Raw genomic sequence first — 13,945 nt, forward strand, 5'->3', positions numbered from 1 at the left:
CAGAAATCTGCAGTCTTAGGACACAGCCTAAAAGCCTAGTCGCCAAGAAGGCTAATAGCATATTGGGGTGCATTAAGAGGAGCATTTCCAGCAGATCTAGAGAAGTGCTTATTCTCCTTCATTTGGCACCGGTGAGTGTTCTGTCTAATTCTGGGCCCCTCATTACAGAAAGGAGAGGGTCCAGCAAAGGGCAACGGAAAGTGATTAAGGGGCTGGAGCATATGACCTATGAGGAGAGGCTGAGGGATTTGGGGTTATTTAGTTTGCAGAAGAAAAGAGAGAGGGGAGATTTGTTTGCAGCCTTCAACTTCCCACAGGGGGGCTCTAAAGAGGATGGAGAGAGGCTCTTCTCAGTAGTGAGTGATGGCAGAACAAGGAGCAATGTTCTCTAGTTACAGTGGGGAAGGTCTACGGTGGATATTAGGAAAAGCTATTTCACTAGAAGGCAATGAAGCGCTGGAATGCATTACCTAGAGAGTTGGTGGAATCTCCATCTCCAGAGATTTTTAAGTCCCAGCTTGACACAGCCCTGGCTGGGATGATTTAGTTGGGGTTCGTCCTGTTTTGGGCAGGGACTGGACTCAATGACCTCCTAAGGTCCCTTCCAGGCCTAGGATTGTATGATTCTACAACTGCGTGAACAACTGTCCATAGTACGTGCTGAGCACCCAGATGGCAGCTGGGTTAGTCTCTTGATGAGTCCAGAGCAGACCCTCAGGCAGGACCCTGGAAACCAGGCAATTCTGGATTTTAGACTCTTGTAGCCTCCTTGGCTACATTCAGTCCATCATACACAGTTTTCAGGTTACCCAAATCACATGCCTTTTGAATATTAGAACGTATTATGTGTTCACACACCACTTGGATTCTCTCTGAAGAACAGATCTTGCACGTTGAGGTTGATCTCTTATGCTTTGAGATGGGTTTTTTATGTTGTTAGATGTGCCTTGTGTTTGTTCAAGAAGAGACCTAAGAATGTCAGGATTTTCATCGATCCAGCCTTTGTTAGAGAATTTATATGTTCAAAGAAAGATTTGGCACATTTGTATATTGCATCTCTCAGCATGTACCATGTTTCATCAACGGTTTGTTGGTCAGGTTTGTGTTCCATTTTGCAAGTATGATCATCTGAGAAGACAGAGCATTTCAGTGCATCTCTGGTATTGAGGGTATTGACCTTTGGCTTACTGCATTCCTTTGTCAAATAGTTTCTTTGGGATGATTTTCACTCTGCTGATGATCAAGGAATGATCAGTGTTGCAATCTGCACTGTGGTACATGCATGTAAATTTGATGGTGTTGAGATGTTTCCTGCATATCAGTACAAGGTCAAGTTGATGCCAGTGACTGGATCTGGGGTGGCGCCATGAAACCTTGTGACAATCTTTCAAGTTGAAGAAAGTATTAGTGATGCAAAGCTGATTCTGAGAACTGAATTGAAGAAGTCTTTGAACATTTTTGTTCATTTTCCCAATACCATGATGATGGAGTCAGACGGGCCAGGACTGATGGTCACATCCAACTCTTGCATTGAAGTCGCTAAGGATGTGCAGTTGTTCGCCAGTTGGAAAGGAGTCAATAACTTTCTGAAGATTATAATAAAAGCAGTCCTTGTCTTCGGTGCACAATGCCAGTGTGGGTGTATAAGCACTGATGATGATGACATATACAACCTGAACTTGATAACCTCATCCCAACTCTTCCAGAAACATCTGAGCTAGATGTGGAGCCTACAGAGGAGGAACTTTTGCAAGCTCTTGATGCTCTCTCCAAGGGAAAAACACCAGGAGGCGACAGAATCTCAGCTGAAGTCATGTAGGCAAACAAGGCTGTGTTCTTCCCCTTCCTCTACGATGTACTCCTCAAATGTTGGAGAGTAGGAGACATCCCACATGACATGAAGGATGCAAACATTATCACTCTCTATAGAAACAAAAGTGACAAGGTGACTGCAACAACTACAGAGGCATCTTGTTACTGAGCATCACAGGAAAAGCATTTTCCCCTGTCATTCTCAAACACCTGCAAAAACTCACAGGTCGAGTCTATCCAGAAACACAATGTGGCTTCAGGGCTGGTGGGTCAGCCAGGGACATGATTTTCTCTCTTTGACAACTACAGGAAAAATGCAGAGAACAAGGAAAACCATTATTCATAGCATTTGTGGACTTGACAAAGGCGTTTGACACAGTTAGTAGATCAGGGCTATACAGCGTATTAGCCAAGATTGGCTGCCCATGGACCTACTCAGACTCATAAAAGCATGAAAACATGAAAGCAACAGTGCCATATGATGGATTCTACATTGGAACCATTTGCAATGAACAGTGGAGTCAAACAAGGGTGTGTTCTTGCCCCTACCCTACCCTCTTTGGCATATTCTCAGTTCTACTAAATTGCACATTTCAAAACTCATGCAGTGATGTATTTCTCCATACAAGGTTAGATGGCTCTCTCATCAACCTTGCAAGACTCAAGGCCAAAAAAGTCCTCATCAGGGAACTCCTCTTTGCAGATGATGCAGCTCTCATAGCGCATAATGAAGACATGCTATAGTCACTGATGGATTCTCTGCCCAGAGCCTGCAAGTTGTTTTCCCTTGCCATAAATGTGAAGAAAACTGTTGTATTCACTCAAGGTATACCTCAGTGACCCATTGTCATTCTGAATAACAGCCCATTAGATGTGGTTCAACAATTTTGTTACCTTGGACCTACTGTCACCACAAACCTATCCATGGACGAAGAACTGAACATCAAAATCAGGAAGGCAGCTACTATTTTTGGCACACTTACAAAATGAGCATGGAACAATCAGAAGTTGACAGTGAAAACAAAGATACTAATCTACCAGGCAGGGGCACTGAATATCCTGCTATATGGTTCTGAGGTATGGACTACCTACTTTCAGGAGAAAACTGAACAGTTTCTATCTTCGCTGCCTCCGCAGAACTATGACTATCACCTGGCAACAAAGCTTCAAACGCAGACATCCTGTCAAGATCTGGCATACCCAGCCTCATAGTGATCCTCAACAACAGAAGAGTATGACGGCTAGATCATGTGAGAAGAATGGGCGATGAATGCCTTCTCAAAGAAATCCTCTTTGGTGAACTGTCGTGTGGGTTGAGAACAAGAGGAAGACCAAAGCTGAGATTCAAGGATACATGCAAAAACGCCAGGGAAAAAATTCAACGTCGATCCAAAATCCTGGGAATCTCTATCATCAGATCAAAATACCTGGCGACGATTGTTACGAGAGGGCACATCATCCTTCGATAGCGTATGTGCAAGTCACGCAAAAGAACTTCATCTCAGAAGGAAAAACTCAGACTCAAGAATTTAGAAATAGACTGACATGCAGTTATTGCAATCAGCCGTGCAAATTCAATATTGGATGGATAAGCCATGAGAGAAGCTGCAGACTCAAACCTTGCCCATCAATCCTTACTGCTGCTGCTAACCACCAACTCTCGAGATAAGGGGTCATGGTAGCCTCTTTGTCTGATGTCAAGCTCCCTCCCCTGTTGTCTTGCATGGAGGGGAACCCTAACCCTAACGGAGCTGGTTCTATGGCAAATAGCTTTGTGCAATAAACCTAATTTCAGCCTTTGAGTCTACATTTTTAGTCACTAAAGGTGACCATGAGGGTGTAATATATGTGACAGACCCAGAGCTGCTGGGGGACCAAGAGGCTACAATTGTTTAGTGGAGGAAGACATACAAGGAGCTGGGTCAATGGTTTTCTGCATCCTGAATAAACTGCCAGAGACTGCTGCCATGTAACCAATGTAGGCAGGCACCTGAAGCTAATTAAGAACTTTCCTGGAGTGGGAGGCACCTGCAGCCCATTTAGGTGTGCTGGGCTCCTTTACAAAGGTTTTCCCCCAGGGCAGGAGAGAAGAGTGAAGGACTGAGAGGAGAAAGTTTGTTGGTGGAGAGCTGAGGAGGAATGCTTGTGCTGAATAGGGAAGGAGTCACTTAGGCACCAGGGAGAAGGTATTAGGGATGGGTTTGGACTCAGTTTTAAGTCAAGTTGGGAAGTGGCCCAGGGAAAAGGCTGCTGTATTGGAGCTAGTGGGAACCCCATCAGTTGCTACCTCACAGGGTCCCAGGGATGGAAACCTGGAGTAGTGGGTGGACCTAGGTTTCCCTCATCCCTCCCAACACCACACAAAATCAGCTCCTGGAAAGCAGGGGCAGGATTATGGCAGGGTTTCACCCTAGTCCTTTGACAGTACCTATGATGAAGATGGCTTAGTAAGTTGCGACCATGGCCTCTAGAGAGGCAAGAGTGGGAGGGGTCACAGCGAGCCTCTGAGGCTCCCCTAGTACCCTCTCCCTGTACCTGAGCCTAGAAGCGCAGGACCCATGAGGCACAACTGGAGCTTTGACACATGTACTTGGATTTTTCCAAGGCATTTGAGTTACTCCCACATGACATTCTAATTACAAACATTAGAATGATACAGTATCAGTCAGGGACACACAAAATGGACTGAGAACTGGGTAACTGACAGGTCTCAAAAAGCAATTATCAGTGGGAACTGTCATTGAGTGGGGGCCTTCCGGACATCCGCACCTGACCTAAGAGCTAATGTGAACATAGGCAGTGCAGGACAAAGGTAAAACATACCATATATATGCAGTGGGTTCTTCCAGGCCTCCGATAATAGGGACTGCAGAGAACTGATTTCACAGAATACATGGAACAGGGGTTTAAAACCCTTTTAAATGGCAACCTTGCCGGCTTTTGTACTGGGCAAGAGGCAGCTAGTAGCTGAGGCCAAGGATTTAAATATCAGTGTCTAAAGTTCACCTGTAAAGTCCATAGTCAGGTGACAAAAATGGCTTGTTTGCAAAACAAATACTGAGTTGCAGACACAGCAATGATAAAACATTGTGGATGGCTGGAAATCGGAACAAGAGAATAGAAATAAAAAGCTTCAGAATGACTAGTTTAGTTTATGCTCAGGCTTTTGCAGAACATAAATACATTGCTGGGCGTTATTTGCTAGATTTGTAGTGTAATAGGGACTAGGGTGAGAGTTTTATGCAGGATTAATCATCCCCCAGCTGACCAATAATATCTAGTTCTGATACACCACTTTTTATCCATAGGTCTCAAAGAGCTTTACCAAGGGTATCTGTGTCAAGAGCTCCATTTCACAGTAGAGAAAACTAAGCCACAGGGGCAAGAATGTGACTTCCCAGTCACCCAGCAAAGAAAAGTTTCTTGTGCCTTCATCAGGTGCTGGCCATGGGTGGAGAGATGTTGAACAAAACAGACCTTGACTCTTATTGATTCTGGTCACTCCTATGAAAAAGTCCTGCGTTTCGCAGGATACCCATATTACATGCTGGTTCTCCACATTCTCCATCCATACCCACAGGATGCAGTTTTGTATATTTTGTTGCATTCCTCATCTTTGCTGAGTTACAGTAATGTTCTCTTGGGCTGTGGCCATTCCTGGAGCAGAGCTGCTCATTGATAGCTCTTTTGTTGCTGCTGCTGTTCAACTGCCCAGCAGCAGGAGCCAGGTGGAAACCCATACTCCTGTGGCTAAAGTGGTTTAGTTACATTGAGAGCCAGTGATCACATTTGGAGCTCTTAGAAATGAATTCTACTGTACAAGGAGATGGGAACACTGTGTTCTTAGAGTACCTTGTTCCTGAGGGTTCCCACCTATTTTAGGGCTCTGCCCTGGGAGAATTTTTACAGGGATCAGTTATGGAACCCAGACTTACAGGGTTTCCCCATGTACTTTCATTACTTTCCTGGGAATATGGAAGAGAATATGGAAATCTCCATTTGATTGGCTCTCTGTGACCTAACAATCTCATCAGCATAATTATTACATCTTTTTGCTCTGAGCAGCTTGCCAACTTTGGAGGCCCTGAGGGTAGTTCCCATTAAGAGCAGAAATGAGTGACGTGAGCCTGGTATTTCTCTGACGCAGTCTCGTTTATGTACAAAGAATGTGCAAAGGCCTGTCTTCCTGAACACAGCAGGGAATGAATAGAAGATGATTGGTTTGTTCAGTGGCCCAGGCCTTTTCTCAGCTAGCACTTAGCCTGCAGACTCTCTCTCTATGGGCCATGCTCCCAGCACTGCTTCTCTTTATCCCTTAGCATTCTGTTCCTTCTCTCTGTGCCTTTCTTCTTCTCACATACAGACACACGACTTTGCACCATTCCAATCAATCCCCTTACCCTGTGTTTGTTACACCACAGCAAAACCTGCTTGGGCTGCCTAGCTCAGCTCCTAGTCTAGTCTAGGCTCTGTTTGGGGCGGGGGCCCCTATTATCTCAGCTACCTATTCCATGAAGAAATTCAAATGTGTCCTAGGGTTATCCTGGATGAAAGACAGCTGTTCTGCCCACCACCTCCTCTAAAGAGCTTTACCCCACGCATGGCAGGTCAGCTAAGTTCCTGCTAAGCTGCGCAGCAGCCAAATAAATTCCAGGCAGGAGCACAGAGCTGCCTCCAAGTTCTCCCCTGCCCGCCGGCATGTGCCCCTACTCCAGCCCCAGGGGAGCTGCCACAGCCGCCAGAGGTGCCTCTCCCCTGGCCAGGAGCCCTTGTGGTGAGATGACTGGGGGAGTCGGTACCCCAAACCCCTCATCCCCACCCCAGATTGCCCAGCCGCTGTCTGGACCCCCCATCTCCAGCCTGGAGCCCCCTCCCACGCTCCAGACTCTTCATCCCGCAGCGCCTGCCAGACCCTGCCCCCAACCTTGCCCCCCCGGGCGCCCCGTGCAGAATGAACGTTGTCCCGTGTCTGGGTGGCCCCTCAGCCAGCACGTGGCCGTGGCCGTGGCCGTGGCCGTGGCCGGGAGGCTCGGGGGCCGCAGTCCAAGGTCCTGCGCTGCCCAGGGGCGGGGCCGGGCTCCCGCTGGGGCAGTGCGGGGGGCGGCTCCCTGCCGGCTCCGCCCCGCTCGGTTGGGACGCGCAGGTGCCGGCCGGGGCGAGCAGAGCGCCGGGATCGCAGCGGGAGCGGGGTTCGCTGCGCCATGGGGGCCTGCCTGGGGGTCTGCTCCCTGCTCAGCTGCGTGAGTGCCGCCGCGCGTCCCGGGGAGCCTCCTTACCTGCGCCGGACCCGCTCGCCTGCCCGGCGCTGCCCTTCGCCCTGGGCGAGTTTGCTCCGGCGGGTTCCCGGCCCGGGCGAGGGGGGGACCGGTTTCGGGCGGTGTGTGGCGCGGCTGGCGCCTTGCTGCGGTGGTGCACGTTGCACAGTGCGAGCGTATTGCGGTCCTGCGCCGCGGAGTTTGCGCTGATCGCCCCAAGGTTGCGAGCCGGAGCACATGGAGTAGCCCAGAACTGCGCGCGGCGCCTTGGTAGAAGAGAGGTGGCCCTGTGTGGTTCCTTGTTGGCCGAGTGAGCAGTTACTCCAAGCTTGCGCTCACGCCCCTATCCCCCCGCTCGCTTTTAAAGCGGGAGAGGGCGAGGGGACCCGTTAGAGTAACTTGTTTCTTGTGCTTTCAAAACCAGAAGCAGTTTGTGGTAGTGCCATGTGGCTTTTGTGACAGTTGCGGGGGCCGAACTTCGGGAAGTTCTTTGTCAAGGAAGTCTGTCTGCTCTGGTGGCTTATAGAAGCCGAGTAACATTTTATATGTTAAAGCAACAAGGGGTCCTGTGGCACCTTATAGACTAACAGAAACATATGAGCACAAGCTTCCGTGGCATCAGATGCAGGTGACGAAGTGGGTCTTTGCCCACAAAAGCTTGTGCTCATACATTTGTTAGTCTGTAAGGTGCCACAGGACCCCTTGTTGCTTTTGCAGATCCCGACTAACACGGCTCCCCATCTGATATGTTGACATTCAAACACGATATTGCAAACGTTAAGAGACGTTGGGGGTGTAAGGAGCCAGGACCCCATCCTGTGACCATAAGAATGAGTGAGTGCTCCCAGAGGGGTGACTCTCAGAACCTCGAGTTTGCAGGGTCAGACTCAAAATTGGTAAACATGCACGACTGTGAATACAAGTTAAAGAACTCTTACAGGGTAACAAGCAGACCTATGGCACCTTAAAGACTAACAAATGTATTAGGTAATGAGCTTTTGTGGGTAAGACCCACTTCAGTTTATTGGAGTAGACAATTAGAATTCAGGGTTTATATATTTGAGGGTGGGCGGTGGGGCGGAAAACATGGGAAAAGAGGGATTGCTTGTGACTAGTAGAACCAGCAAATGAAGTATGTTTCTGCTAGTGGCAGATAACTCCATTTTAACTCCTCCCTTCTCTCTTTCCCCACCTATATAAACCCTGGATTCTAACTGTCTGCTCCAGTAGTCTGAAGAAGTGGGTGTTTAAAGACTAAACAATTGATTAGGTTATACAATGCTCCAGGACTGCAGGTTGTTTATAAAGCTATAGGCTACCCCTCTGAGACTCTTAAAAGGTAAACACCCTCCCATGGCTCAGGCAGCTAGAAAGAACCCCACTACCGTGGATATCTTAGTTAGATTGTTAAAATAACTAATGTGTATCTGTTTACTCTCCAGGCTTTCTCAATGTATAGTTTTCATTCAGGCAGTTCCAAGTGTAACTTGAGTGTGTGGGAAGGGTTACTCAACCTCCCTGGTAATGGTGTTTGGGAGTTTTCTTTAGCAACACTGTCATCTGACCCAACTTTTCAGTGTCATGTGTCTTGTCTTCCCATTCCTAACGCTTTAGCCCTGTCAGACCTGTCTGTTGGGCGTGCCGTGGGTTGTGTGGGAATGCATGGGAGCTTGAAAACACACATACGCAATACAAAATGTATGTGTGACTGGGATTGAGACAGAGCACTCTGGCCTCTGAGCTAATAAAGGGTGTGTGTGCCCTTAACGAATCACCCCTTCCTTGTGAAAGCCCCAAGATGTAACGAAAGGGACCCGCCCGAGACGGGAGTTTAAACATCAATTTGTTTTCCTCAATACACACCTCTTACGCAGTTACCTGTTGGGAGGAGGCCAGTGTAAATAATGCAGAACAGGGTGGTCAGGGCCTTCTCCTAGCAGTGCCCAGTAATTGTTGCCACGTGACTGAGAGTAGCATTAGGTAGTCGATACTGGCTGGAACTGAGGTGATTTCACAATATCCTCCAAATGAAGTTGCACCAAGTGGCCTACAGCGTGTTGCTTTAGGGTGTTTAGAGCTTACAGTTTGTGAATTTTGAATAATGATTAATGAATAAGGTTTGAAGCAGAATCTCGCTGCACAAATTGTGTGTGCCCAGAAGTGCCAGACAGTCGAGAACATGTGTTGGCCATTTGTAACCCTAAATCTAGTTTTCTCCCTCCAAAAGCCAGAGGGTCATTCTAGGGGGCAGCCTGGAGGTCACAGAGGTAGATCCACCGCTAGTATAAATGGTTCTGTTTCCATTGATGTCAGTGGAACTGTGACAGCTGACACCAGCTGAAGGTCTGTTCCTCTGACGGGTTTCAGGGGTGGCTGTTGCAACTCATGAAAGCTTGGGCCATAATGAAATTTATGTAAGCAGCTGCCAGCCTTCTTGTTGTTCTTTGAGGGCTACTCCTGCCAAGTGACAGGAGTGATTATTTGTGCTGCAGGTGGCAATGATCCATGTGCCTCTTACGTACTGAGGTATCTGCGCACACAGCTCTGAGCCTGTTTTGGGGCCATTTACACAATGCACCAGAATTTGATCACCCCTCCCCCATGCCCAGTATTGTTATATGACGAATTACATTAACTGCTCACTTTGTCGTCTTGAAGCAAAACTTTCTGCCATTTCCCCACACTCTGGAGGCCACACAAGGGAGCAGTGGAAGAACGCTAGCAAAGGGTAGTGGAGGAGAAAGGGGTGTGCGTAATGAGTGAGTGCAGCAGGCTCGGGTGAAGTGGTTCCAGCCAAGCTTGTTCTCTGAATGTTTTCCCAGTTCAGGCACGTGGAAAATGGAACTAGGAAAGTTCCTGTCAGACGGGTCCATCAAGGGCTATTAGCCAGGATGAGCAGGGTTGAAACCAATGTTCCTGCTAATATTTCCCATTCATGTGTGAAATAAATTTTATGTGCATCAAGGCATGTGTGAATGTGCACCACCATTAAAATCACATGCTGCTGGCTGTGGGATCTCTGCACATCAGCTGGGCAGCATCTGAATCTCTCCTTGGTGGCCACCCAGGCACTCAGCTTATCGGGAACACTGGTTGCGGACCTCTGCTCTGAATGTTATTACCGTCTGTCAAGCCGGACATGGATAAAAAGGGGATGGGGTCACCTGATGATTGCCTGTTCTCTTCATTCCCTCTGAAGCAGCTGTCACTGGCCATTGTCCGAAGACAGAATGCCGGGCTAGATAGGCCATAAGAATGGCCACACTGGGTCTAGCAAATGGATCTTAAAATGCAGTAACCTGCTCTGAGAACTACGAAAAGGATGGTGAGATGCCAAAGGGAACAGAGTCAGCAGAGAATCAGTACTGCACTGAGAGTAAGGATATTTAATTACAAAAACTATTAATGCAACACTATAGAGCACCTAAAGTTTAACGACTAACCAGCAAAGAGTCATGGCAGAGAATTTAAATTTAAACACACTGCTCAGATATGCAGCATTCTGGTGAACTCAACCACTGCGACCTCATCTTGTTTACATTCTTGTTGATGTTAAATGTTCTGCCTGTGTCAACCACACTCTTAATATTTTGCAGGTCACTTTTACATTTGGTATAAGAACTATGGCTTGAGTTTCCTGGCTTTTTTGCTGGTTGATTTTTGGCTGCACTGTGGCACTTTTGGGGGGAGTGGGGTAATTTAATTTCCAGGCAGTTTTTAAAAGGAAATACATGAGTGGTCACTGAAATAAATGTGTATAGAGCAGAGCATGCTTTGGTGTGTGAGGAACGTAATGTTTGGCATGTGTCACACTAACTTCCTTTGTGAAACTTTTATTAAAACTTTCTTCTGCAAGCTGAGGCGATTGCACATTCTATAGCGAGAGGACCGTGAACAACTTTTTTGATTGAAAATCACGGTTTCTGGGTGATCCAAGAGTAAGAAACTGCTACATAAGCTTTCCGCCCAGAAGCTGTTTTGTTTGAAACTGATCCGCTGGAAACGGGAGTGAAAGGATAGTCCTGGCTGTGAGGGTAGTTTTCCTGTAGGGACAATGTCTCTGTGTGTGTGTGGTGGTAACATAGCCCTTAGTTCAGTGCTGATAGAGAGCCAGACAGCCTCTTAGCTGCTCCTTGTTCAGGCAGTGTCTTTCCGCTGACGAGTGTCCCCCTGAGGGGTAGCCTATCCTGCGCTGGCTGGCGTACTCTAAAATCCTAGTGGAGGCCGTGCCAGGCCTGCAGATGCCCTCACCTGCGTCTCCACTGGGCTTTCCTGTGGGATTGCTGAGGTGGTGAAGATGAAGTCTCGGCATCGGATCGTGCTGCATTTCAGTTGGGCTGCTTGTGTGTGTGAAGCGAGTGAGATTTGGTCCTTTCCCTTGGGAGAGGGTCACTCGCTGAGGCCCATCAGCATTCCAGCCTGTTCCTGCTGGTGACGCCCTTCCTCCCCCATAGCTTTCTAGCTGGAGATGTCGCCCCACCACCACGCAGGCTCTGTGGGCATGCTGCTGACATAAGTCTTCAGCTGTGCCTGCTCCACTTCTGCCCTGCTCATGAGGGGAAGTGAGCTGAGTGTAGGTGAGGCTTAACTGGGTAGAAATTCCGTTTTAAAATAACCAGTCTTTGGACAGCCTGGTGCTAACGCCTTTGAAGTCCCAGTCTGTTCTCAGGTGATGCACAAAGCTGGGTAACTTTGTAGCTGGTTTCACTTAAACACTTTATTTGGCTGCAGCTCTCTGTGGAGCTGAGCCGGTAAATACTGACCCTTAGCTTGAGGCAACAGGTTTTACTGAACTGACTCCTCCTTTAGCATTGTATAAAACCCACTTAATTTCACCAGCACCACCGACCCCCGGCACTCGGTAGGGTGGGTCTGTAGGAGAACACAGGCCCTTTGGGCATTTCTCCGTAGATAGGCTGGTGCCTTGATTTTTAAAACTAGACTGGTAACGTGTTTCAAAACCATATTGCACATTGAACGTGAAAGCTAAGTTTGTACATAGTTGTGCTCCCCCTGTAGTCAGAGCTTCACATGTAGTCACGGCTGTAGGGTGGCATTTCTGCACTCCTTTGAGGCATCTCTGAAAAAGAGTTCTTGGCAGGCTTTGAGCCATGTACTACTGACCTACCTCTTGGAAAATCCTGTGTACGTTTCTCTCTGTTGCTTGTAAAGCTGTCCAGAAATGGTGTATTCCCCGACTTGAGGGTAATGAAAGTGTAACGAGGAGCTCAAAACAGCTGTATTTAATTTCTTAGTGTTTGCTCCCAGTATGCTTCCTGTGGAATCAGTCACCAGCCGTACATTTAAGATCCTGCTTCCCAGGCCCTACTCAAACTGTTCATGGCCCCAACCCAGCAAAGCAATTAACTTTGCTCTGGCTTACTCATGTGAAACCCCAAAACACATGAGAATCTCAGCTTTCATTCAGAAATGAAGAGTAAGTACCCAGTTGTACCACAGTTGTAGAGAAAAACCTGAGGGTCTGTATCAAGTGTTCGCTAAAACAGGGGGCGGGGAGCCTTTTTTGAGTTGGGGGCCACCGACCCACAAAAAAAGCTGGTGGTGTGGGGACTGCACAGAGTTGAGAAGCAAAAAAACAAAACGAAACCCCACACCCCTCACTGATCTGGCCTCCAAAGCTACACCTATGCTGAGGTGCTCTTCCAGAAGATGTGCCTCAGAAGAGCATCTTTGGAAAGAGGGCGTCTCCCCACAAAACCTGGATCGCTCTTCTGCTCCGCCCTTTCCAACAGGAGCGTCCACGCAGCCCAGGATGCACTTCTGAAAAAATGGAGCGGGAAGAGCTGTGGACAGGGTTGCATGGCTGCCAAGCCCTTCCGGGGGATGCAGCCAGGCACTGCCTTAAAGAGGCCCTCCCAAACACCCCCATCCTGCAGCTGCTAAGGCCTGCTGAGGTCCCCAAAGCAGAGCTGGTGCAGGGACCAGCTGGCTAGCACACCGCGTGATAGATCTGCAGCAGCAACTAGAGCTGGTCACCCTGGATGCTGTGCTCAGCCTGCTGGCCACAGTGTTCATGGCCACTCTCCACTTCCTCTGGTGGGTGAGCCCCTGCTGGGGCCATGGAACTCCCTTCTCCGGTACCCTGCGGTGCCCACCCCAGGTGCCCCAGTGTCTCTGGAGCCACCCCAAGACCTCAGACCGGTGGGACTGGCTCGTGATGGAGTGGGTTGATGCCAGCTGGCTCCAGAACTTTCGAATGACCAACTGGCTCACTCCCACCCTCAGACACTAGGACACCTGGATGCGGCCAGTGTGTCTGGGCGAGGGCCGCTGGGCATGTGGGTTGCCCGCTGGCAGCTGTGGTAGGGGTAGGCCCCTGCCCCATGGCCCGGTGTGTGCACCCCACGGAGTACTTACCGGATGGCCCCTCACTGATGGCTGGTCATGCCTGAGTGGCCACGGCCTGGCTCGACAACTGAGAGGAAAGTCTATGACCAGGTCCCACTCATCACTGGACCAGTCAGTGGGCAGCTCCAGATCCATCAGGGCAGTGTGGCCTTGGGGTCCCATCTCTTCCACCACCTCGCCCTTGGCCTCAGGGTGTGGTTTGTCAGCCTCAGTGTCCAGGACAGTGGGTGGTGGCAAGGTGTCCTGAGACCCTAAGAGGCTCTGGGGCTTCTGATAAAAGGGGCAGGTGGCAGGGCCTGCTCCTGAATGGCCGGCTGCATCCCAGACCCAGGCATAGCAATGCCAAAGCTCCTTGACTTTGCTCTGGAACTGCTCCTGAGTGTGGGCAGTGTGTCCCTGGGCAGCCAGGCCAGTGGCTAGGGCAGAAGAGGTGGCCACATTTTAGTGCTTCCCACCCATGTCCTGCAGGACCTCCTCATCCTGCCACAGGCTGAAGAGGACCTGGAGCT

General features: G+C 49.0%; 1 protein-coding gene across 2 annotated transcripts in view; it reads left to right on the plus strand.

Annotated features, from left to right (window-relative positions):
- The first annotated feature begins 6,926 nt into the window (after positions 1–6,926).
- The window catches only part of SERINC2 (serine incorporator 2), a 30,553-nt gene continuing 23,534 nt past the window's right edge, over positions 6,927–13,945 (plus strand). Inside the window, exon 1 of one of the 2 annotated variants that reach the window (XM_074976414.1) lies at positions 6,927–7,052. In XM_074976414.1, the coding sequence (XP_074832515.1) occupies positions 7,014–7,052 (39 nt within the window). In that variant the 5' untranslated portion in view covers positions 6,927–7,013. Of the gene's footprint in view, positions 7,053–10,314; positions 10,444–13,945 lie in introns of those variants that run through there. The other variant, XM_074976413.1, reaches the window with a different exon arrangement.

The sequence above is a fragment of the Carettochelys insculpta genome, chromosome 24 (assembly GCF_033958435.1).
Source record: "Carettochelys insculpta isolate YL-2023 chromosome 24, ASM3395843v1, whole genome shotgun sequence".
NCBI classification, from domain to species: Eukaryota; Metazoa; Chordata; order Testudines; family Carettochelyidae; genus Carettochelys; species Carettochelys insculpta.